This window comes from Pseudonaja textilis, chromosome 1 (genome assembly GCF_049901715.1).
Source record: "Pseudonaja textilis isolate UNSWEBS1 chromosome 1, rPseTex1.2, whole genome shotgun sequence".
In the NCBI taxonomy this organism is placed as follows: domain Eukaryota; kingdom Metazoa; phylum Chordata; class Lepidosauria; order Squamata; family Elapidae; genus Pseudonaja; species Pseudonaja textilis.
The window spans coordinates 156,244,491-156,271,765 of NC_141990.1; the positions used below are offsets into that span (position 1 = coordinate 156,244,491).

General features: G+C 39.1%; 1 protein-coding gene and 1 pseudogene across 1 annotated transcript in view; one reads left to right on the forward strand and one right to left on the reverse strand.

Annotated features, from left to right (window-relative positions):
• Window positions 1-25,536, forward strand: part of LOC148127885 (cytochrome P450 2K6-like) — a 41,819-nt gene extending 16,283 nt beyond the window's left edge. Inside the window, exons 4-6 of the mRNA XM_087919369.1 lie at window positions 16,279-16,463; window positions 17,782-17,923; window positions 25,005-25,536. Coding sequence (XP_087775495.1) covers window positions 16,279-16,463; window positions 17,782-17,923; window positions 25,005-25,189 — 512 coding nt within the window. The 3' untranslated portion in view covers window positions 25,190-25,536. The remainder of the gene's footprint in view (window positions 1-16,278; window positions 16,464-17,781; window positions 17,924-25,004) is intronic.
• LOC148127886 (uncharacterized) lies at window positions 85-5,034 on the reverse strand (annotated as a pseudogene).
• Window positions 25,537-27,275: the final 1,739 nt, after the last annotated feature.

The following is a 27,275-nucleotide window of genomic DNA, read 5'->3' on the forward strand; positions in this document are numbered from 1 at the left end:
GTCTCATTAAAGGCAAACAGACTAAACTTACCTCCCAAATGAAAATGAGCTTTAATAAACTCAAGACATTTAAAGCTGAGCGTATTAATCTACAAGAAACAACACAAAAAAAGAAAACCCTGTCATCTTGCTGAAACATTGAAAATTAGGCAAGGAACGTATAACATTAGGAAAAACAAAACAACAAATGAAATAGTAGTTTATTAACAATTAAAAGATAAAGAAGGAAGAACATTAATCTTGAAATTAAAAAAAGAAGGAAAATTTTTGACACTGCCATCCATGAATGCTCCCAATATTGATATGGAACAATTGTAGGGACGCTCCTTCCAGATGTTAATAATGAATTGCAGAGAAGTAAGTTATCATAGAAATATGGGTGAAGTGCTAGACCTGAGCTTGGTCACATCATTTGTAGAAGAAGAAAAAAATAGTTTCCAAGAAAGTATTTTCATGATATGGATATTTGACCAATGTCTGGAATTTGAAAATCCACTAGGGAAAAATATTGGAAGCTCTGATAGAGATTATGTTCCTGTAAACACAAAGTACACTCAAGAATTCATATGTGTTTGATCTCTAAGGCTGTCACACCATCTGTCAAAGAAGTACAGATTTCCTCTGTGATATGGGCATATTATTTCAAAAAGAAGATGAATATGTGTAAAACAAAATCAGTTTGGAAATCCAAACAAAACAGAGAATTTTATGACATCATATCAGGAAAAAGAACAAAAGGAAAAATGATAACAGCAAACAGTAATGGAGCAAACTCTTACATCCAAGATTAACAGAATGTAATAACTGAAAAACTTGCAACCATTCAGTGTATGCTTTAGACCAGGGGTGTCCAACCTTTCACCTTCCCTGGGCCACATTAGAAGATGAAAATTTGGTTTGGGCCGCACATAAAATAAAATAACAGTAACGATACCTGATCATCCCAAAAAACCATAGAAAACATAGTTAACATATTAAATTTATTTGGAAATGACGTTAGTGAGATGTTTTTATTAATTATTATTAATTATTTATTAAAAATTATTTATTTTTTATCACGGTTTTTTTTATCACAGTTTTTTTGTCACGGTTTATTTTCCAGCCAAATTTTGCGGGGGCTCGCCGCCTCACGCCTACCTCTCCTCCTGCAAATGGCCTGGCTGGATGAGGCAGGACTGGAAGGCAGAAGCCTTCCCCGCCTCCGCTGTTGCTTCTGCCCCGCCGCCACTGCCCCCGTCGCCATCGCTTCTTCCCCTGCCACTGCTGCTGCTTCTGCCCCGCTGCTGCTGCCCCCGTCGCTGCCGCTTCTTCCCCCACCGCTGCTGCTTCTGCCCCGCCGCTGTTGCCCCGCCACCGCCACTTCTTCCGATGGCAGTGGAAGAAGCAGTGGCGGGTGGCAAGGGCGCAGAAGCGGCAGTGATGGCGGAGAAGAAGTGGCGGTGGCGGGGCAGCAGCGCAGCGACATTGGGGCAGAAGCGGCAGGGGCAGAAGCAGCAGTGGTGGCAGGGGCAGAAGCGGCGGCGGGAAGAAGCGGCAGCGGCGGGGAAGAAGTGGCGGGGCAGCGCGGCAGCGGCGGCAGGGGAAGAAGCGGTGGCGGGGGCAGAAGCAGCAGCGGTAGAGGGGGCAGAAGCGGCAGCGGGGGCAGAAGCAGCAGCAGTGGCGGGGGAAGAAGCGGCGGCGACGGCGGCGGGGGCAGCAGTGGCAGTGACAGCAGGGGCAGAAGCGGCAGCAGGGGCGGCAGCGGCAACAGCAGGAGGTGGCGCTCTGACGGCACCCGCCTTTTCTCTTGCTGCTTGGCCTGGCGCTCGCCTCGCCCCGCCTCGCGCCTGCCTCTCCTCCTCCTCCTCGCTGGCTCTGGCACGAAGGTTGGGGTGGGCACTGCGCCGCATTACGAGGCGACCTGGGACGCATGCGGCCCATGGGCCGCAGGTTGGACAAGCCTGCTTTAGACTCTAGACTCCTAATCCCCTTTGTTGCTCTTCTCTGCATTTTCTCTAGAACAGGGGTATCAAACTGATGGCCTGTGGGCCGGATGAGTCATGCGCAGCCAGTGGTTGGTTTTAAAACCTTTTCCTACTGGTTCGGTGTGAGTTACGTGCGCGCAGCATTTGCAATTCACCTTCTGCTGCAAGCCCTGTGTGTAAAAGAGCTGATATGTGGCAATTGGCTGTGCTGCACGAAGCAACTGAGGTTAAAAAGCAGGAAATAAAGGTCGGTATAGAGACGGGGTGGGTGGGAGGGCCCAGCAGCTGATTGTCGGAGCGAACGGTTCACTCACAGATGATCTTCATAACTTCTAGTTAGGCCGAACTGGGCCAAACTGGTAGAATACTACAGGCTACGCCCATCCCAGCTCCACGAAGGAGAAAAACATGTGAAACATCACATAGTGGCAACCTGATGCGGCGAGTTTGACACCTGTGCTCTAGAGTGTCAATATATTTTTTGTATTTTGGTGACCAAAACTGGATGTAGTATTTCAAGTATGGTCTTACCAGTGCATTATAAAGTAGTACTAACAATTCATGTGGCCTTCATACTGTCCCTCTATTGACTGTATTGGCTTTTTTGGCAGCTGCAGCATACAGCTGACTCATTCTTAAGTGGTAGTTCACTGGGAGACCTAGTTCTCTCACATGGTCCCTGCTTTTCTTTTTATCCATTCAAATATTTTATTAGGTTATCAAAATGTAAAATATAGAAGTATAAAGAAAAATGAAAATAATGGAAAAATAAGGGTGGAAAGGTAATAGAGAAAAAAAAGTAGGGTAAAGGGGAAAAGAAAAAGAAAAGCATTGACTTCTGACTCCTTTCGGTGTAGAACAGGCTTGTCCAACCTGCGGCCCATGGGCCGCATGCGTCCCAGGTCGCCTCGTAATGCGGCCCAGTGCCCACCCCAACCTTCGTGCCAGAGCCAGCGAGGAGGAGGAGGAGAGGCAGGCGCGAGGCGGGGCGAGGTGAGCGCCAGGCCAAGCAGCAAGAGAAAAGGCGGGTGCCGTCAGAGCGCCACCTCCTGCTGTTGCCGGTGCCGCCCTGCTGCCGCTTCTGCCCCTGCTGTCACTGCCACTGCTGCCCCTGCCGCCGTCGCCGCCGCTTCTTCCCCGCCACCGCTGCTGCTTCTGCCCCGCTGCTGCTTCTGCCCCCACCGCTGCTGCTTCTGCCCCCACCGCCGCTTTTTTCCTGCCGCCGCTGCAGCGCTGCCCCCGCCACTTCTTCCCCGCCGCTGCCGCTTCTTCCCCTCCGCCGCTTCTGCCCCTGCTGCCGCTTCTGCCCCCGATGTCGCTGCTGCTGCTGCCCCCGCCACCACACGCTTCTTCTCCCGCCATCGCTGCCGCTTCTGCCCCGCCACCCGCCGCCGCTTCCACTGCCACCGGAAGAAGTGGCGGTGGCGGGGCAGCAGCGGCGGGGCAGAAGCAGCAGCGGTGGTGGGGGGAAGAAGCGGCAGCGACGGGGGGCAGCGGCAGCGGGGCAGAAGCAGCAGAGGTGGCGGGGAAGAAGCGGTGGCGGTGGGGGGCAGCGGCGGGGGCAGAAGCAGCAGCGGAGGCGGGGAAGGCTTCTGCCTTCCAGTCCTGCCTCATCCAGCCAGGCCATTTGCAGGAGGAGAGGTAGGCGGAGGCGGCGAGCTCCCCCCGCAAAATTTGGCTGGAAAATAAACCGTGACAAAAAACTGTGATAAAAAACCGTGATAAAAATAAATAATTTTTAATAAATAATAAATAATAAATAATAAAAACATCTCACTAACTTCATTTCCAAATAAATTTAATATGTTAACTATGTTTTCTATGGTTTTTTGGGATGATCAGGTATCGTTACTGTTATTTTATTTTATGTGCGGCCCAAACCAAATTTTCATCTTCTAATGTGGCCCAGGGAAGGTGAAAGGTTGGACACCCCTGGTGTAGAAGAACAAATTAATAACATAAAACCTCAACTGTTTACTTTTATATTTATTTATTTATTTATTTAATATTGCTCCCTATTGACCCATGGAGACTCAAGGCGGCTTACAGAATATAAAACCACATTTAAAACAATAAAAACTAACAAAAATAATCAAATCAATTAATATAGTACAATATAACAAAATCACTCCCCTACTCCCAACCCCCACCCCGGTGGCAGCAGATCACACAAACCATTTAATGGGCTCCGTCCTGATCTGGGTTCCCCAGGCTCACTGGCAGAACCAGTTCTTCAGCACCTTCCAGAAGCATAATAGAGTGGGGGCCTTTCTAATCTCTAGGGGATGTTCCAGAGAGAGGGAGCCATTACAGAGAAGGCCCTTCTTCTGGGTCCCACCAGGTGTATGTATCTCCCTCGGGTATGGGACCAGCAAGAGACAGTCCCTCAGATAACCTGGTCCCAAGCCACGAAGGGCTTTAAAGGTGACAACCAGCACCTTGAATTGACAAAAGCAAATCTGGAAGCAAACCAGCAACCAATGAAGCTGCCGCATGAGAGATGATACATGTGCACGTTGGGGTCTGCGCAAAACCATGTGGGCCACTGCAGTCTGCACCAACTGGAGCTTCCAGATGCACTTCAAGGGCAGCCCCATGTAGAGTGTGCAGCAATAGTCAAGACGGGAAGTGACCAAGGCGTGAGTGACTGTGAGTAGGACCTGTTGGTCCAGAAAAGGGTGTAACTGGTGCACAACCCACAAAGGCCCCAACTGGTGTGCAAAGGCCCTCCTGGCCATGACTGCCACCCGCACTTTGAGCAGGAGTCGTGAGTCCAGGAAATGACTAGATTATGCACAGGGTCTGTTTGGGATAATGCCATTCCATCCAAGACCAAAGGTAGCAATTCTCCCCGAGCCAATGAACCCCAAACCCAGAGCTACTCAGTCTTGCAAGGGTTTAGTTTCAACCCATTGCTCTGCATCCAGCCCCTAACAACCTCCAGGCACTGCAAGAGGGAGGACACGGCATCACTTAACTCACCACAGGCCGACACATACAGCTGAGTATCATCAGCATATTGGTGATACCTCAGTCCATGGTGACGGATGATCTCACCCAGTGGCTTCATATAAATGTTGAACAGGAGTGGAGAGAGTACTGAGCCCTGCGGAACTCCATAAAGCGATGGGTGAGGGCTGGATCTCTCCCCTCCAGGACAGAAGGAAGTGAACCAGGACAGCACAAGGCCTCCCACTCCCATCCCCCAAAGCCACCCCATATATAGCAATAAACACTAACCATTTATATAACAATTAGATATAACTATCTAATCAGCAAAACCCTAAATCAAAGTTTCATTTTTTTCTACCTCAAGCGTTTTTTCTACTCAAAGTCCAAAAGCAGTTTTCAAGTAGAAACAAAATTATGTTCTTTTCTTTAACCAAAGCAGTCAATTCAGCCATATTTGCCAACTTCCTAATTTTTGCAGCCATTCATCCATTGTAAGAATCAAAGTATCCTTTCATTTTTGTGCATAAACTATTCTCTGTACAACATATATAACATCAAACTTCTCCCCCCAACCCCCAAGTTCTTTATCCATTAAAGTCTAAGAGAAATCCACCAAACTTCCCTCCTACCATTTCTTTTCTGAAAAAAACTTTCCTGGAGCAACATCCAAACAGGCATCTTCTCAGAGAACCTATTCCAAACTCTTAGGCTGGCATAAAGTAATTATTGAAACCAACACTTACTTTAACCTAATCATAGCATAAATAGCAATGCCATCCAAATCTTAATTCACAATCCTCCAGTTCAAGCGACCTCTTACTTTGGAGAGTCACCCACTTTTTTAGCCAGACCAAACAATAGGTATCAATGTACAATTTCAAATCTGGTAAACCCAAACCTCCTTTTTTTTAGCCTCTTGGAGTAATTTACATTTAATTCTTGTTCCCCCCCTCCCGCTATATAAACTTAGGGGTGTCCATCTGCCATTGTTTAAATGGAGTATCAGTTATTAATATTCATAAAGTCTGAAACAGAAAAGGCGTATTTGGTCAAGCATTTATCTTAATTACAGAGATTCTATCAATAATGATAGTTGCAATCTATCACATCTTAATAAGTCTTTTTTTAATATCATTCCAAAGAGACATAAAGTTATTTTGAAACAGTTTAGCATTTGTATGTACTAATATAACTCCCAGGTTACTTTTACTTTTTTCTCCATCTTAAACCAACTTTTTAGTCAATATTTCATAATCCTGAGAAGTCATATTTTTAACAAGCATTGTTGTTTTCTGTTTATTTATTTTAAAGCCTGCTAAAACTCCAAACACATTAATTTTTTTCATCAAATATGCTACATTAGTTTAGGGTCTTGTAAAAAGACAATTAAAATGTCAACAAATGCTCTCAATTTATAAGCTTTCTGTTATTTTCTCATCTTGCCTAATTCGAAAGTTCTAGCACCCATATAAACAGCAGGGAAGATGAGGGTCATCCTCGTTTCATGCTCACTACTTTTCTTGCCTAAGTATAAAACTTTACTTTTCTCACCACACTGTTGGATAGGGCCCAGTGTTCAAGTTTGTCACTTGATGCACAGTTTATCTCCCGGTTGATGTCCAGGTAGTTAAATTCTCCCATTACTATTGTATGTGCTTCCTTAAATAACTGTGTCAACTAAAAAACACTTCTTTGGTCTTTGTAGTTGCCAACAGAAAGGGAGAGGGGAAAGAAGTACTTTCCTCAAATGCTTCAGATAATTGCTCGGCAGCCTAAGCTGTTGGTGCGGAAGATTATTACTATAGAGCATGATTGATGACTCTTGGCTATGGATGTGTCCCATTGAAGATACAGATTCAGATAATCAGAGTTGGAAGAGACCTTGTAGGTCATCTAGTCCAACCGCCCGCCCAAGCGGGAGACCCTACACCATTTCTGACCAATGGCAGTCCAATCTCTTCTTGAAAGTCTCAACTGATGGTGCTCCCACAACTTCCAAGGGCAAGCTGTTCCATTGGTTGATTGTTCTCACTGTCAGAAAGTTTCTCCTTGTTTCCAGGTTAAATCTCTCCTTGTTCAGTTTCCATCCATTATTCCTTGTCTGGCCTACAGGAGCTTTAGAAAATAGCTTGACCCCTTTCTCCTTGTGGCAGCCCCTCAGATATTGGAAGACTGCTTTCATGTCTCCCCTGGTCCTTCTCTTTACTAGACTAACCAAACCCAGTTCCTGCAACTGTTCATTGTATGTTTTAGCCTCCAGTCCCCTAATCATTCTGGTTGCTCTTCTCTATACTTTTTCTAGAGTCTCAACATCCTTTTTATAATGTGGTGACCAAAACTGGATACAGTAGTCTAGGTGTGGTCTTACTAAGGCTTGATAGAGTGGTATTAGTACTTCCCTTGATCTTGACTGTATCCCTCTGTTAATACAACTTAGGATTGCATTAGCTTTTTGGGCTGCTGCTACACACTGCTGGCTCATATTTAGCTGGTTATCCACTAAGACTCCAAGATCCCTCTCACAGTTACTGCTATTGAGCCTGGTTTCACCCAGTCTATATGTATACTTTTGGTTTTTCTTGCCTAAGTGTAGGACTTTTCTCTATATTGAATTTCATTTTATTAGATAGTGTTCTAGTCTGTCAAGGTCCATCTGGATCTTGAGCCTATCTTCTTGGGTGTTAACTATTCCTGCCAGCTTTGTATCATCTGCAAATTTGGTAAGTTCCCTTTCTATTCCCTCATCTAAGTCGTTAATTAAGATATTGAAGAATACTGGGCCTGGGACTTCCGGTTTGCAAGGCTTCAGCGGTGGCAGGAATCCGCAATTGTGCGTGGTTCTTGCTGCGCTCACCGCTGGAGTGCCCCCGATCCAGCCAGATTTGGGGGCTAATAGTTACCCCGTAGAGGTAACTGAAGACAGGGGAGACCCAGCAGGGGTCCAGGGGAATTGCAACCCCCCTCCTCAGCTGGCTCAACTCCCTTTTCCAAAAGTGGTGGAGTGGCGGTCAGCAGTGGCCGCCACAAAGAAGCTTTCATCCAGACAAGAATGTGCAGGAGGAAGCTGAGAAAGTAAAAGTTTTTGGCTGAACCGGGATAACAAGTAACATTTAAATACCCTGGAATTTTAATTTCATTAAAGATACTTTGTTCCCAACGAAGATCGCAAAAAGCGGTGGATGAAAGTTAAAAGGGAAAGTTTGTTTTTTCTCACTCTCCTTCCTTACGGTGATAGCAGATGGAAATCAGAAAAACCTGCTTTGGCACCAGCAGGTAATTAAATTTGAAAATTAAGGGGACATTAAAGCTTTCTGAACATTGGAATTATTATTATTATTTTTTTTGCTATAAGTGGGAAGGGAGAGGAAAAGAATTAATAATAAGATTTTGCTGGAGGAGGCTGCTTCGAACTTAAAGAGTTAAATTGTAACAAGACTTCTAAAAGATATACTTTGGAACTTTGCAATTGAACTGTACCCCAGGAAGAGAAAGTATAAAAAGAAGAAAGTGCTAAATGGAACAATTTGTGTCTATTTGGCTTGCTTGGTGACTTTGGGACCTTTGGAAATTATTATTTGAAAGACTAAAAACATTTGGGTTGTTTAATTTTTTTTTTCACAATGGCATTATTTATATATGAACTGAAATGGAATTCAAAAAGCTAAAAGAAGAGGAACAAGGAGGGAAGGGCTCTTCTGGATCTGTTTTTCATTTTTTAGAAATGGCGAATTCTACCTATCAGAAATTACAAGAACAAGAAGGTTGGGATGAAGAAGAAGAAGCCATCTTTAATGAACAAACAACTTTAGCTGGGGAAGAAAAGGGAAAGAGGGGAAAGAGAATGGAGAATTTAAGACTTAAAAAAACAACTAAAAAGGGGGAAAATAAGGTGAAAAATCGATACAATGTCAGAAAGCAACAGAAAAGAGGAATACAGAGGAGGATGGAGATTAAGAGGGTGGAGATCAAGAGCCGGGGGGGGGGGGTTGTAAAAAGGCCAGATTGGAGAAGGAAGGGAAAAAGGGAAGAGAAGTTACAAAGGTTTGAAACAAGATGTAAAGAAACAGGATTTATTCAGAGATAATGGGTAAAAAGAATCTGAGGGATCTGAGAGACTGATAATAATTGGGGGAGAAAAAAAAGAAAAAGAAAGAACAACAATTTAATTTAAGGGAACCTTGAAGGATTTGAATTGTGGACTTTGGGGGAAATTGGAAGGACGATCTTGAGATGGGGGGAGACTTGAAGTAAGGAATTAAATTACAACTTTAAATATTCCACGAATGAAACTGTATAGTTTACTGGTCTCCTTTTGGATTATTGGACAGGAGCTGTAGTAAGTGGAGAAGATTTATTAAAGAAAGAGACTATTTGAATCTAAAAATTGACTTGAAAAACTTTTAAACGAAAGGAGAAATGGCTACAGCAAAAAGTGTGGTGAGATAGTGAAATCAGAGACATTACTCCGCAATTCTGTGCTTCCAGCGCACTCGATGAAGGAATCTTGAAGAACTGAACAATTATATTAAGACACTTTAAGCTTTTAAATTTGCGGATTGCAATAATTATTTCTTGACATCAACCCAACTGATTTTTGAATGTGGTAAATGTAATTTATATATTATTTAATTGATACATTAGTGAATTTTGAAGTTTATATTTGGTTATAACACACACAAAAAAGGGAGGTGATAATTAATTAATTATTTAGGTATAGATATTTGATTATAGACATTGATTAGATTGAATTAAATAATTAATTGTGATTAATTGTGATTACTATAGATTAACTAATTAATTATTGTATAGTAAGGTTGATATATCTTTATTTAGATTGGTAAGTATTTGAAATATTATTTCATAACACTATTTTGAGATTTGGGATTCTGTAGCACTTATAGATATACAGGCCAATAGTATTTAAATTTAAATAGAGAAATTTTATATATTATTAAGATCTACAAATCCAGATATTTGATTTAGAAATTAGCTGTAAAAGTGTTTTGGAGAATATATATATTGATAAGAGAGGTTAATCCTGTAACATATCATATTAATTAGTGTAGTAGCCATTTATAGTTGATACTTCTCAATAGTGAATGTTAATTTGAGACAACATATTTAATATAATACAAAAACAAAAACAAATTTTACAAGAAATGACCTCTGTCACTAACACAACGCTTAAAACTGGAAAGAAGACTTCTTCAATACAAACAACTCCAATGCCATCAACCTCAGTGATGGCACAAAAGACAATTGAAGAAACTCTACCTGGAGAAAAACAACCTACCATCACAAATGCCAATGTTCAATCGACCCTTCTTACTTTACAAGAGTCCATGCTGAAGCTTCAGGAAATAATGGTGAACCGAAACAGGAGCTGACACAAATGAACTAAAAGAAGAGATGGGAAACTTAAAGGCAAGATATTCCAACAGAGGAAATGGTTATTCAGAAGATAACAGCCTGTGCAGAGATGGATAAGTTAACCTTAGCACTTAAGGAAAAAGAAACATCAGAATATTATAGAAGCTGGGAATGCTGGTATGATTGGATAGAACAAAAATAGAAAATATATTAGTAAACAACATAAAATGTAAAAGAGTTAGTAATTATATATTTGCAATAAGATGTATTTGTAAATATATCACCAATATTGATAACAAACAAGGAACCATAGATTGTCGATAGTAGAATTGTTAGTTTTTAATCATTTTCTTTTTTCCTTTTTCTTTCTTTCTTTTTTCTCTGTGTTGTGTATGTGTTTGTTTGATATTTTATTTCTATAATCAATAAAGTTTGTTTAAAAAAAAACAAAACAAAAAGACCTCGACTATGTGTCAGAATGGTCCAGCAAATGGCAACTTCAAATCTCAACAAACAACTGCTCTGTCCTACATATAGGCAAAAAGAATAAATCAGAAAATAAAACACAGGCTGAATAGTCAAGACCTTGTTGATGATCAAGAATCTTGGAGTACTCATCTCAAATGATCTAAGTGCTAGAGCCCACTGTAACTACATAGCCAAAAAGGCGTTAAGAGTTGTTAACATAATCATACGTAGCTTTTTCTCTGGTAATATTACACTAATAACTAGAGCATACAAAACATTTGGTAGACCAATACTTGAATACAGCTCATCAGTCTGGAACCCACATTATGTATCTGATATTAACACAGTTGAGAAAGTCTAGAAATATATATGTTGCAATGTCCTACCTGTCAATGAATACTTCAGCTTCAGCCATAACAACACAAGAGCTCACAGTAGATACAAACTCAAGGTTAATCACACCAAACTTAATTGCAGGAAATATGACTTCAGCAACAGAGTGGTCAATGTCTGGAATACTCTACCTGACTCTGTGGTTTTTTTCCCCAAACCCCAAAAACTTTAACCTTAGACTGTCTACTATTGACCTCACCTCTTTCCTAAGAGGTCTATAGGGGGCGTGCATAAGTGCACCAACGTGCCTACCGTCCCTGTCCTATTGTTTCTTTTATTTTTCTTATATGTCTCCATGTATTCATAACTATGTTTTTACTTATACCTTGTAAGCAATTGATAAATAAAATAAAATAAAATAAAATAAAATAAAATAAAATAAAATAAAATAAAATAAAATAAAATAAAATAAAATAAAATAAAATAAAATAAAATAATAAATAAATGTGCAGGTCAGGAAAAAAATCTGAGCATGGTCCTAGACCTGGGAATCAGAGAGAAAAAGCTAGCCCACCTGATCCAGTTTGAACAAGTAGATGGCTCCCTGCTGGGAGGAGCCTATGCCACTCACTTAACCAAACCAGGGAGACTAGAGCTAGCGGAACACTGGGAGATAATTCAATTTGTAGTGGCTCCCAAAATGACTGATGCAGTCATACTGGGACTTTCCTGGGTAGACAAGTAGGGCCCAACCATTTGGTGGCAGGAGGGCAGTGACAGATTGAGGATAGCAAAGGGACCTCAATCCTTTCCTCACCATTGAATAGAAGCATCACCAATGCAGAGATCTCCCTCCGAGAGTTCACCAGAACAACTGTCAGCCACCTCCGACAGAACCCCAGAGGCCAAACAGATCCCAAGAGAATATCAGGACCCTTGCTGAAGTATTCAGTGAGATTGTGTGTGACATCCTACCCGCCCATCATGAGACAGGATGCACCATAGAAATCATTCCTGGGACAAAATTACCAAAGCTCCAAATGTATGCCACGACACCCTGAGAAATGCAAGAAATGTGCAAATATATAGACAAAAACCTAGCAAGAGGGTTCATCGAGCCGGCAAGCCACATGCTCTGACCCCGGGTTCATCAAACATAATTAAACACACACTTACTTACTTACTTATTTATTTATTTAATTTATATTGCTGCCTATTTGCCCATGGCAGCTTTCACAATGTAAAACCATATTTAAAACAAAAAAAATAAAAATAAAAACAATAAAAACTAACAAAAAGAATCAAATAAAGTAGTAAAGTACAACAGAACAAAATTTGGAAAAACAGAAAAACAAAACAGAACAAAATTTAAAAAAAACCCAAAAGCAAAAAGCAACTTTGATCCCCCTCCCTGATGACAGCAGATCACACTAGTCACCTGATGGCCTCCATCCCTCTCTGGGTTCCCCAGGCCTGCTGGCAAAACCAGGTCTTCAGTGCCTTTTGGAAGAGTATTAGTGAGGGGGCCATTCTAATCTCTGGGGGAAAGATGTTCCAGAGAGACGGAGCTACCATGGAGAAGGCCCTTCTTCTGGGTCCCACCAGGTGTATCTCCCTCAGGGGTGAGACCTGCAACATTCCCTGCCTCCTCGCTCTAATGGGTCAGGTGGATGTGACTGCCAAGAGATGTTTCCTTAGATAACCTGGACCCAAGCCATGAAGGGCTTTAAATGCTGCCAAAAACAGAAGTATCCAATTAATTATAACAGAAACCAACTGAAGTACCAGAAGAAACCAACCAGAGTTCACAGAGTTTCAAGAAGGACTCAGAATCTATCAAATTACTTTGCTTCCTGCAAAGGTTTCATCATTGAAGTCTGACTTTTATCCCTTATGGGAGGGGCAATCACCTCCCAGCCTTACTCCCGAGTCACCCCTCCTGCTTCAGCTGCTTTTGCCTAGCCGCTCTGTGCACATGCGCACTGGGAACAGGCTCCCATGGGTCCTCTGCTTCGCTGCTACCAGACTCCGAAGGCTCCAAAGGCAGCATTCCATTCCCAGACGGTCCTGGCACCATCCCTGCATTAGACGCAGGACCCTCATCCAAGTCCTCTCCAGACTCCCTCACTGGTCTCCTTTCTTCCTCACTGTCCAACTCCACTGTTGGCTGCACTGGCTGCCGACAAGCCACCACACCATGGGTCACAGCCCCAGTCCTATTCAAAGAAAAAAAAGATGGGACTATGAGGTTATGTGTGGACTTTAGAGGGATCACTGGACTGTGTGTACACAATCTGTATCCCCTCCCACTCATGAAGGACATGCTATCCCACCTGGCCAAAGGGAAGGTCTTTACCAAATTAGACCACAGAGAAGCATACAATCAAATCCACATCAGAGAGGGACATGAATGGAATACAGCACTCAACTGCCTCCTAGGGAGCTTCCAATTCAAAGTCATGGAGGAGGAGATATGCAGCTCTCCTCGACCCTGCTGGCAGTCTCCCCCTTCTTCACCACCTCTATGGGGTGGCTTAGCCGGCTCGGGGCGCTCCAGCGGCGAGCCCAGACAGAAACCGTGCACGATCGTGGATTTCTGTCTGTTGCCAAAGCCCTTCAAACCGGAAGTCCTAAAAATTGTCTTTCTCCCTCCTCCAGTTTTAGTTTAAAGCCCTTCAGATAATCCAACCCAGCTGTTTTTCAAAAAACCTTCTTCCCAGTTTCTGTGTAGTCTATCCCCAGCCAGTAATCCTTCAGATAGGTATTTTATTTATTTATTTATTTTATTTTGTCAAGTGATTATAAGGTAACAGGTATAAATATAAACATAGTTATGAACACATGAAATGGATACATATAAGAAAAATAAAAAAGAAACAATAGGAAATGGATGGTAGGCATGTTGGTACACTTATGCACACCCCCTACAGACCTCTTAGGAAAGGAGTGAGGTCAATAGTAGACAGTCTAAGGTTAAAGTTTTTGAAGTTTGGGGAAGAAACCACAGAGTCCTGCAATTAAGTTTGGTGTGATTAACCTTGAGTTTGTATCTATTGCGAGCTCTTGTATTGTTATGGTTGAAGCTGAAGTATTCATTGACAGGTAGGATATTGCAACATATAATTTTATGTACTATACTTAGATCAGACCGATGGCGGCATAGTTCTAGGCTTTCTAGTTCTAGAATTTCAAGTCTGGTGGCATAAGGTATTCTGCAACCAGTAGAAGAGTGGAGAACTCTTCTTGTGAAATATTTCTGGACTTTCTCAACTGTATTAATATCAGATATATAATGTGGGTTCCAGTTATATTCAAGTATTGGTCTAGCAAATGTTTTGTATGCTCTAGTTAGTAGTGTGATATTACCAGAGAAAAAGCTATGCAAGATTAAGTTAACAACTCTTAATGCTTTTTTGGCTATGTATTTACAGTGGGCTCTAGCACTTAGATCATTAGAGATGAGTACTCTAAGGTCCTTGACAGAGTTTGGATCATCAACAAGGTCTTGACTATTCAGCTAGTATTTTATTTTCTGATTCTTTTTGTCAATATGTAAGACAGAGCATTTATTTGTTGAGATTTGAAGTTGCCATTTGTTTGACCATTCTGATACATAGTCAAGGTCTTTTTGAAGGGTAGCAATACTGCTACCCTGGTGGTGTTGAATAGCTTTACATCATCAGCAAAGAGAACACAGTTGCTCTTAATATGATCACAGAGGTCATTTATGTAGAGTATGAAGAGAGTTGGCCCTAGAACGCTGCCTTGGGGGACACTACTGTTGACAGATACAGAATTTGATAGGATGCTCTCAATTTTTACCACTTGTTGCCTGTTTAACAGGAATCCAGTTATGGTCTAGGAATTTAAAGTTCTCTTCATAGCACTATCCTTTAAAGAAGTGATTTAGTTCAAAAATTCACCATTTACTCATTAGATGTTTATCTTTTATTGGGTGTACAGATGAAAACCTCACCTGTGCACCCATCACTTTTGCTTTCTTGCCTAGTTGCTCCTGGTCTCTTGATGTTGTTTTCAGGCTCTTTATTATATTCATCCCCATATGAAAGAGGAGAAGGTAATAACAATTTGTGGGCTTAATTATTTAAGTAATCCTTTCTATGACATCTTTGATCTTTGCTCCTGGGAGACAGGAAACCTCCCTAGATAGATTGTCTGGTTTACAAGTTGCTGATTCAGTCACTTTGAGTAGTGAGTCTCCTATCACCATCACATACCATCATTATCCATGACATACCATCATTACTTTATCTCTTCTCTAAATGGAAATATTATTAAAAGAAGGAGAAAGAAGTGGAAAAGTGCTAACACATGAGATCACAGATTAATATCATAAGTTTTGCAGAACAGGCATAGTTGGCTTCATGACCTTATCTTCTAATAGTGCAGATGAAATATTTCTGGATGTACCTAAGCAAATTATGAACACCACAAATAATATCACTTTTAAAATTATTTCCCTCATATGGATTTCTTTTGGTTTTCCAATGTGTGATAAAATTCCTTCATGCTTTAGTACCAGTTCTCCAAAGATTTATTTTTAAATTTGCTTTTATTTATCAATTTGGAGACCACTTGATTCCTGGTGATTCTAAGTTGCTTACAGTTACATACATTTATAAATGGCTTTAAGATCTACAAAAACCATCTAACCAGGGCTCCAGCTTCAACCTATCACAAATCTAGGGGAATAGCCAGGTCTTTAATAGTTTTCTGAATGTCATCAGAATGCCAACTGTCTGGATCCCTGAGTGGATATCCTTCCAAAGTCAGGCACTGGTTCTGAGAAGGCACGTTTCCTAGAGTCCTACCATTTATGGACCCAAACTGTGTCTATTTACCCAAATTTACCAGTAGTTTAATTGCACTCTGAAGTCTACTACAGCTAGTCCAATAGGCTCACATGGGTACAATGAGGCGCCCAAACATTATCTTTGCTGCCATATACTGGGCTAGGTATAATCTCTGAGTGACCTTCAAGAAAGTCACATGTATAACAGATTACAATAGTCCATTCATGAAATGACTGATACATGAGAGACTATCTGAAGGACCATGATACATGCATCACAGTCAGTGACTACTGTATCATTCAAAATTTAGAATGTATAAACTCCCATTTAAAACAAAATTTAAACAAGGAGTCATATTTGTCATTTTGTTCTCACAGGTAAAGTCCAAGAGGAAATTGCAAAAGAGATTGGTGATCGTGAGCCAAGGACTGACTTTCGAGCAAAAATGCCTTATACTGATGCCGTAATTCATGAAGTTCAAAGGTTTGCTGATGTTGTCCCCACCAATTTGCCCCATGCAACCACCATGGATGTAACTTTCAAAGGCTTCTTCATTCCCAAGGTGATTAGTCTGAAATCACTGCATTAGACAAGGCCTAGCTTTTTTAAAATATACAAGATAGAATTCTAGTACAATAAAGTATAGCTTTTTATTACTTATTTTTATTTTTTAAAATAATAAGAGAAAAAGAAAAATAACAAAAGAAAAACATGCAATATAAAAATACACAAGAGGTTAAAAAAGTAAGTGAAAAAATACAACAGAAAAAAATAATTGCAACAGAAATTGGAGTTTCTCAGCTGTAGACAGACCACCAAACAAAATGCCTTACATTCAAGGGTGGGATTCCACCGGTATAACAACCGGTTTGGTCATCGTGCATGTTCGTGCCAAACACACACTCCACGTGAGTGCTCCGCATTTCAAAAAAGCTTTCATACTTACCTTCTTCTGCAGTCCCTGTGACTAGAATAGCTGAGGCATGGCAAACCACTCTGCCCTGCGAATCAGCTGTGCTCTCACAAAAGAGAATATAGCATAGGAAAGAGCAGGAGTGGACAGGCCCCATGCCAGTCACCGCAAACCAGTTCTCTGCCAGCTGATCTTTGGAGCAAGGGGTTCGCCCAAACCATTCCGAACTGGTAGAATCCCACCCCTGCTTACAGTGATGAAGTTCAAAGGTTTACTGACATTGCTCCATCTGATTTGTCACATGCAACAACCATGGACATAACTTTCAAAGGCTTCCTCATCCCCAAAGTAACCAGTCTAAAATCACTGCATTGCATAAGATCTAATTTATAATGTACAGTGTGGTAGAAGAATCAGTCCTTAAATGAATGAAATGGACTAAATCAAGTTGATCTATAGAGCTAAAAAGCCACATAGCCTCTTACCCTCATAGATGCTTCTCTCAAAGTGCCAAAGGCAATGTTTTTCTTTGGTATGTGGCATTCCCAAACTGCCCCCACCTCTTGATTTATGGAGTATGTTTCCCCTCTTGTTTTGTTTTTGTTTTGCCCTCCTGTTGGTTGCTTGCTTTATATCCACTGCTTCCTTTCAGTAAGCCTTTATTATTTGTTTTGGATCCTGCATTCTAAGTCCACAAGTTCAAGGTACAATGTTTCAATATAGTAAAATACAGCTTAAGATAATTTGCCTGATGTTTAAATTTTTTGAACATGTCCAAACACAATAATTAAATCAGTATATATATTTGCAATACAATTTTTAAAATATAATTTTAATATTTTAAAATTGAATGTTGCTCCAGACCCAATAATATTTTAAAAATCACCGTAATGATATATAATATAGCCATGTACTAAGAGGACATACTCCTTTTCATATAGTTTTCTTTAATCCTTTCAATTTTTAGGGCATGTACGTACTTCCCTTGCTGACTTCTGTGCTCCGTGATGAATCTCAGTGGGAGAAACCTCATGAATTCTATCCTGAGCATTTTCTTGATTCTAAAGGAAAATTTGTGAAGAGGGATGCATTCATGCCATTTTCTGCAGGTGAGTTTCTCTGACGTCATAGATTATGTTCTATAAAAGGCAACCCTTAATTATCTTTTTTGAACTGATAAAAGTTTGATCTCAGAAATCTTATTTTGACAGAGTTTAGGCCTCATGGACAACATGTGTGGCCAGGCTCATTCAGGGATTTAGTTGATTCCAAAGTCTGTCTGGACAATCATCAACCGTGTGCATGAGTTACTGTTATTCCTGCTGCACTCAGTATCAGCACCTCTGCATTTTGGCAATCCAGGATGATTCTTGTCTTTCAGCCTTCTTGGCTGATTGGAGCCTTCAGACACACACAGACTTTGGGTTTTCTTAAAAGAAAAGAAATACAAAACGTTTATTAGCTTTTCTTAAGCTTTTATTCTTAGGTCACAGCAATGTAGCAGAGCATAAAATGCAAAAAAGCAAAATACAATAAGATAGTTAAAAAAAGTATTAGAGAGAAGGGACTGGATTAAAATTAAACTGGGGCTTCAATTAAGTACATTTAAATTTTTATTTATAAAAAGTTTTTTTATTTTTAACAACAAACATAGACAAATACAAACATAAAACAAAACAAAAAACCATCGTTCAATTGTATAGTGTGTTGGTTGGTACATAATTTTTGTGCACAATATGTATAGTCTTTCCCTCTTGAATTTAAATTTACTTTCATATTACATTGATCAAATTTCCATGTCATATTATATTATTATTACACCATTATTAGATTTTACTTTCAAATCCACAGTATCCTTTAGAATATATCTCAGTTCTTACCAGTTTTAATTCATATTAAAAGTCATTCTATAATAATCAGTTATAACATACCATTACTGCTAACTTCAATTTTCCACTTTTCTATTGGTAAATGGTAAAGCCGTTGGTAAATAAATCCAATATCTTAAAATATTCTTTTTCTTCTTGCTCTCTAATTGCTAATGTTAATCTACTCATTTTTACACATTTCATTATTTTCTTAATCGCCCCTTCTTCTATCGGAATTTTCTCATTTTTCCAATTTTCAGCAAATACAATTCTACCTGCAGTTAAAACATTAATAATCAAATATGTCAATTCTCTATTATAACCTTCAGGTAAAATTCCCAATAAAAATATCTCTGGTTCCAAATCTATATGCTGTTTTGTCATTTTTTCCAGTCATGTGTGTATTTTAGTCCAGTATCTTTTGGCTTCCGCACACATCCATCACATATGGTAATGTGATCCAGGTATCTGATGACATTTCCAACACTTCGCCGATTTATCCTTGAACATTCTTGCTATTCTTGCTGGAGGTAAATGTCAGCTGTAAAACATCTTACACAAATTCTCTTTATATGCTGTTCACATTGTTATTTATAGTTTGTAGTCCATAGTTTCTGCTATTTATCTAGATCTATTCCATATCCAAAATCGCCCCCCCATGCAATCATTGTTTCTTTAACTTGTTCTTGTACTAATTTCATTCCTAATATATAACCATATAATTTTTTAATCATTCTCTCACCAGTACCCGTTAAGATTTTATCTAATTCTTGAAGTTCTTTATAAAACCCTTCCATTTTACTGTCTTTAACATATCTAGAATGTATTTGCATATATCTATACCAATTCATCTTTTTCTCTTGTTCATCTAATTCTTGCTTTGTTTTGTGTTCACCCTTTTCATTTAAGATTTCACTATATCTAACTATGTGTTCCATTTTAAAAAGAATTGGATACATGAATGCCTCTATAGTTGATAGCCAGACTGGTATTTTCATATAATGTTGTTTCCTTATTTTCTCCCATGTTGATAATAAAGCATTTGAATATAGTGTCTCCTAAAATACCCATGTGCTTTACTTTCCTTATATCATAAAAATGCATGCCATCCCAATTGTAAATCATGGCCTTCCAATGTTAACAACCTAGTATTTCTCAAAACAATCCATTCTTTCACCTACATCCATGTTACAGCCTGGTAATATAATTCTCAATTGGGTAGCCCAAAACTTCCCCTCAATCTAGTATCCTGTAAGAATTTTAATTTAATTCTTGTCTTCTTTCCCTGCTATATATATATTAACATTATTTTGTTCAAGTCCTCAAAATATTCTTTACCTAATTTAATTGGAATCATCTGAAACAATTATAATATCCTTGGTAGTATGTTCATTTTGATTGTAGATATTCTCTCTACTACAGATAGTTGTAGATTTTCCCATTTTTTCAATCTGTTGCAATCTGTTATTTTAATTTATAATAATTATCTTCCTTTAATGTTCCACATCTTGCTGTTAGTTGTATTCCCAAGTAATTTACTTGGTTTGTGATCTGGATATTCAATCTGTTTGTCAATTCTTTTCTTTGTTTTTACATCGTATTCTTAACTAAGATTTTAGTTTTGTCTTTATTTATTTTCAATCCTGCCACCTATCCATATTCTTCGATCTTTTCTATCAGTTTGGACTCTGTCTCCAATGGGTCTTCCAATATGAAGACCAAATAATCTGCAAATGCTTGTAATTTATATTCCTTCTTTTTATTTTCATTCCCTTTATTTCTCTATTTTCCCTAATATTTCTGTTTGATACTTCCAAAGTCAGTACAAATAACAATGGCAACAGAGGGCATCCTTATCTAGTTCCTTTTTTAATATTAATATTGCCTGTCATATCTCCATTTATCATTACTTTTGCAGATTGTTTATGATATATTGCCTCAATTACTTTAATGAATCTTTCTCCAAAGTCCATCTCTTCCATTTGCAATAACATAAATTGCCAAGTTACATTGTCAAAGGCTTTTTGCGCATCTAAAAATACCAAGGCCATTTGCTTCTCTGGGTGTGTTTCATAATATTCCAAGGTATTCAAAATTATTCTCATATTATTTTTTATTGCCTCTTAGGAAGAAAACCATTTTGATCAGAATGTATAAAGTGATTCAAATATCATTTAAGTCTTTCTGCTATTATTGAGGCAAATATTTTGTAGTCTGCATTCAGCAGGGATATAAGTCTATAGTTTTTTATTTGTTGTAAGTCAGTATCCTCTTTTGGTATAAGAGTAATGTAAGCCTCTGTCCATGAATTAAGTATTTTGGTTTTTGACAAAACCTCATTCATTACTTCAAGCATTGTAATGTTTAGAGATTCCTGCAAAGTTTTATAGAATTCTATTGGTAGTCCATCTGGGCCTGGGGCCTTTCCAGTATTTTGTCTATTTATCGAGTTCCATCTTTGTTATTTTCCCTCCTAACATTATCTTAGTTTCCTCAGATATTTGTGGTAGTTCTGCTTTTTGCAAATTTGTTTAACTTTTCCTTCTTCAATATTCTCTTGATCATATAATTTCTCATAGTACTTCTGTACTATTTCTTTTTCTTCTTCTTCATTTCCATAACAAATTGTTCCATGTTCATCTATTAATTGTGTTATCCTTTTTGTTTCTCTCTCCATTTTCAATTTATATGTTAACCATCTACCTGGTTTGTTTGCATTTTTGAAAAAGTTCTGTTTAGCTCTCCTGATTTTTTGTACCAATTTTCCATGAACCCCATTTTGTGGTTGACTATTTCCATTTGACTTTTAATATGCTTTTTTTGTGGATATCTTTGTAGTTCTTTCTCTAGTTTCTTGTAACCCTGCTCTAACAAACTTTTATTAGCTTTTCTTAAGCTTTTCTTCTTAGGTCACAGCAATGTAGCAGAGCATAAAATGCAAAAAAGCAAAATACAATAAAATGGTTAAAAATATTAGAGAGAAGGGACTGGATTAAAATTAAACTAGTAACCCTGCTCTAACAAACTTTTATTAGCTTTTCTTAAGCTTTTCTTCTTAGGTTACAGCAATGTAGCAGAGCATAAAATGCAAAAAAGCAAAATACAATAAAATGGTTAAAAATATTAGAGAGAAGGGGCCACTTCCAGTTTGCAAGCTTCGGCAGCAGCAGGAATCCGCGATCGTGCACGGTTCCTGTTGCGCTTGCTGCTGGAGTGCCCCAATCCAGCTAGATTTGGGGGCTAATAGTTACCCCATAGAGGTGACTGAAGACAGGGGAGATTCAGCAGGGGTCCGGGGGAAACGCAACCCCCCTCCTCAGCTGGTTTAACTCCCTTTTCCAAAAGCGGTGGAGTGGCAGTCAGCAATGGCCGCCACAAAGAAGCTTTCTGAAAAACCCGTTTTGGCATCAACATGTAATTAAATTTGTAAACTAAAAGCCAAGGGGACATTAAAGATTTCTGAACATTGGTATTAAAAAAAATTCTTTTTTTTGCTATAAGTGGGAAGGGAGAGGTAAAGAATTAAATACCTTGCTGGAGGAGGCTGCTTGGAGCTTATAAGATCAGAGTTAAACTGTAACAAGACTTCTAAAAGATACATTTTGGAACTTTTGCAATAGAACTGTACCCCAGGAAGAGAAAGTACAAAAAGAAGAAAGTGCTAAAACAGCTTGTGTTTATTTGGATTACTTGGTAACTTTGGGACTTTTGAAAATTATTATTTGAAAGATTAAAAACATTTGGGTTGTTTAAAAAATGTTCACAATGGCATTATCTGTTGAAGAATTGAAAATGGAATTTAAAAGCTAAAAAAAGAGGAACAAGAAGGGAAGGGCTCTTCTGGATCTGTTTTTCACTTCTTAGAAATGGCAATTTCTACCTACCAGGAATTACAAGAACAAGAAGACTGGGATGAAGAAGAAGAAGCTATCTTTAATGAACAAACAACTTTAGCTGGGAAAGGAAAGAGGGGAAAGAGAATGGAGAATGGAGAATTTAAGACTTAAAAGAACAACCAAAAAAGGGAAAAATAAGGTGAAAAATTGATATAATGTCAGAAAGCAACAGAAAAGAGGAATACAGAAGAGGATGGAGATTAAGAGGGTGGAGATCAAGAGACGGGTGTGTGTGTGTAAAAAGGCCAGATTGGAGAAGAAAGGAAGGGAAAAAGGGAAGAGAAGTTACAAAGGTTTGAAACAAGATGTAAAGAAACAGTTTTTTTTCAGAGATAAAGGGTAAAAACATAATTAAAAAAGAGATTCTGCAAAAGTACATAACTGTATTGTTGTATTTGTATTTGAAATAAAGTTAGAAAACTGGAATATTATATGATTTAATAAAATATTAAAGGGAATGTGTAAAATGCTTAAGATTTAATGATAGAGTTTAATTTGCTATGGATTATTGTTTTAATTATATTATAAACTTACTATTTTCTTATTTTAAAATGTAGTATGTAGCTTTAGAATGTACTAAGCAGAATCAGAATGAAAATTATATATTATTTTAAGTGTTAAATTTAGGGGAAAGATATAAAAGCGTCATACTTCAATCAGTGATTGCAGGAGAAATTAAGTGTTAAAGAGAAGAGATAAGTAGCTAATTATAGAACGGACAAAAGATACAAGAATAATGATTTAAATTGAGATGAAATATATAAAATAGAATTAAGAGAGTGAAAAGAGGGGAGAAGCCATATAGAAAATATAGAATGGTAAATAAGATACGAAATGGTATACAAAGTGAGCATGAATTTGATTTATGTCTATACAAAAAGATGTAACCCCGGACTAAGCCGCTTTCCAAAAAGAAGTTTTATGTTTTCATGTTTTGTGTTTTGTTTGTGTATGTTTGTTTATTGAAAATTAATATTTTTTTATTAAAAAAATTAAAAAATATTAGAGAGAAGGGACTGGATTAAAATTAAACTAGGGCTTCAATTAAGTACATTTAAATTTTTATTTCTAAGTTTAAATGACAACAAAGCAAAATTAGCATCTTGATTTCTAATGCTTTCAAATACACCATAAGAATCAAATCCAGTCATTTGAGAAAGAAGCCCCTGAGCTCCCCTATTGACTGTAGGTTGGCCCTGATTTCATTGTAAGCTGTGCAGTAGAGGACAGAGGAAGTAATGACTTGACAGACTACAGAGGGACAGAGATGCTGCTCAACAGGGCCCTTACCAAACCTCCCTTCAAGCAATGCCAAAGCCATGCTCTCCTGCCAATGAGGCGTCAGCAAACTGCACAGTGTGGCATTGATGATATTCATAAGATTCTAGGAGAGGCTTCAGAGTTTTTATACTATAGGTAGTCCTTGACTTCCAACTTCAATTGAGCCCAAAATTTCTGTTCCTAATTGATACATTTATTTAAGTGAATTTTGCCCCATTTTGCAACTTTTCTTGCCAAGTTGTTAAGTGAATCATTGCAGTTGTTAAGTTAGAACTGGTTGTTAAGTGAATCTGGCTTCCCTGTTGCCTTTCTTTGTCACAAGGTCTCAAAAGGTGACACAAGGACACTGCAACCATCATAAATATGAGTCAATTGCCAAGCATTTGAATTTTGATCACATGACCATGGAGGTGCTGCAACAATTGTTAAGTGTGAAAAGTGGTCATGAGTCAATATTTTCACTAACATTGTAAATCGAAGGGTCACTTAATGAACTTTTGTAAATTGGAGATTACCAGCAATGGCACCAGGATGAAAATATAGATGACTGTACCACAATTGGATATTTATTAGAATCCTTTTCAAAAAGCCTTTCTGTGTTCTATTCCAAGAATAAATCCCCCCCCCCCAAAGAGCAGACAATTAGTTTAGTAGAAGGGTTGTCCTGGAGAGGCCTAAAATCTTCCCCATGAAGTTATTTTTGGATTATGTCCAATTGAGTAATAACCCACTCATCCCAACACATATCTTGGCTCCATAAATATCTGAGCTAGCACCCTGCCTTACAATATTTTATTTGTTCTCTTCTGGAATCAGAAATCTTAAGGATAATACATGCACCTGTTTTCCATCTGCAGGGCTAATGAAGTGTGATACTTAGATAGTTAAAGGAAGGGCGTTACTGGTGTTGGCATTCATTTTTTGATTTTATTTTGATTCAGAAATCTGCTGCCATTTATTAGTTGGAAAAATTCTCTGTCTCCATTTCTTTACTGCATTATTACTGCTTTCCATATCTTTGGTCTGTTATTGTTTGCCTATATACTGGTCTTGCCATGACCATAGGATATTGGGAAACCCTGTGAAATAGTTTAAGAAACCAATAAACACAATTCTCCATTTTTGCCATCTATGCTTTCTTCCAGGTCGGAGAGTATGCGCAGGTGAGAACCTTGCCAAAATGGAGCTCTTCCTCTTCTTTACTGGCCTTCTGCAGAAATTTACCTTTCATCCACCCCCAGGAACTTCTAAAGATGACCTGGACCTGACCCCTGTTGTTGGACTTACCTCCACTCCCATGCTGTACAAGACTTGTGCTGTGTTACGCTGATCTGTCACAAAAAAATTATAAGAAGTTGTTTTCTCAGTCTTGAATTCCCTTCATTTTTAGAAGCACAATTTAATAATGAATCCAGTATTGTCTTCATTTCATGTGTTGTTTAGAAGATGAATGGTAATAACCTATAAATTATATGAAAGAATATAATCAGAAAATTCTGGTCAAAATATTAACTCAGGTAACAAATGAGATTCAGCAATATTCAAATACTTCCTTTTTCTTGGAAAGCAGTTGTAATTGCTGTCTAACAGGAGGAACGACCCAACTTGTCAATTAGCATTGTGACCCATCTGATTACATATTCTGGATAATAAAGTCTTTACCACAAAAACACTAAATGTTTTTCTAAATAAACTGCAGAGATTGATGAGACTGGGTTGGTTCCAAGAGATACATGAACAATAACGATAGATGCATTGGGAGAGTGAGGACAAGGGTTTGGGGTAGTGGGTATTCTAAGGGGAAGAAGGCACACAGTGACATCATGGTGATGACAAACATGGGAAGATATAGTCAGACACAGCAGCAGGTCATTCTTGAGGAAGGCTGCCTTGGTATTTGGTATCATTGTTGCATTCCAGCCCCTTCTGCTTCCTCCCAAAACTTTACATCCTAGCTTCCCCATGTTTTCTTGCTGATTCCCAATGCCAGTTTAATATGTAATCAGGCTGACCTGATGCATGCATTATTGAGAACTGGTTGGGGGTTTATGTTGTGGGACTGGAGCACTCCTAGAAATGTGAACCACCTGGGTAGGTTGTCAGTTCATATTCCAGGGCAGGATGTATCTATAACTGTTGTGACTCTGGAGTTGGAATCTGTTCCGTTGGCAGATGTGAGCCTGAGTGAAGAGGATATGGCAGTGAATTATGAGCCAGCACTGCTGAGTGATTTGGATAGTAGTCAGGATGAGGAAATGGATTTAACTAGGAGAGACAAACCTGATTTAATAGAGATGTCAGGACCTTCAACCTCCTCTGATTCTTCTCCTCTGGCTGAGCAATAGCCGGGAATAGCTAACCAGGAACACATGCGAGAGTTTTCCAGCAAAGAAGAGAATTTGGAAAGATCCTGGTTAGATGTAAGAAATAGACGGAGAATGAGACGTCTATCTCAATTGGGAAGGAGGCATCGAGCCAGTGACTAATTAAGGAGATTAACACGCCCTTTAGAGGATAAAAGGAAACAGCTTGGCTGGCGAGCTTTGCCAGAAGCAAAGTGATTTGTGGGAGTGAACACATGAAGAGAACTGTTTGAGGCATTGGGATTTATAGCCACGTCAGGTTTGCCGGACAGAGTTTGGATTTATTGCTGAGGACTGAAAATACTTCAGCAGTCCTCTTGTGAGAGTTTGCTTTTTGGTTTGTGATATTTCTGGAACTGCTTTGTTTCGTTTTGCTCACCTGCAATTAAAGGGGAGACATAACATATAACTATTGCCCAGGCTAGAATCTCAGGTGCCTTACAGGGCACTGTTCCACAAATGAATAAACATAAGATCCTATCTGTAAAGGTGAGCCATAGAGATCAGATGGGAGTGCTGCTTGTATACTGTATTGCAAGGCATTGCAATTTTACTATCCTTGATTTCAAAAATTTCTTCTGAGTAATAACTAGCCAAATGTTCAGAGCTCATCCAAGTCTAATTTGCATTTCTGATAAAAATGCTTTATCATTTGCATATAACATGGATGCAATACACCTATTAACTAATTTTGGAAGGTGATGTTCTGAAACCCAAATCTTCTTGAAAAGATGCCTAGCTCAATTCAATTGGAAGAACCAGGTCTTCAGGCCCTTTTGGAAGGCTAAAAGGTGGGTGCAGTTCTCCCCTCAGGAGGCACAATGTTGCAGAGGGTGAGAGACACAGCAAAGAAGTCTCTTCTCCTGGATCCTGCCAGCTAGAAGTCCTTGATCAAACAGGTCTGCAACATGGACCTTCTATCAGTGTGGATTGGGTCAGCCAATCCCATTCTGGGGAGACAGTTCCTCAGATATGGACCCATGCCGTGAAGAGTTTAAAGGTGATAACCTTGAACTGGATCAGGAAGCAAACTGGCAACCTTGTGCAGCTTGT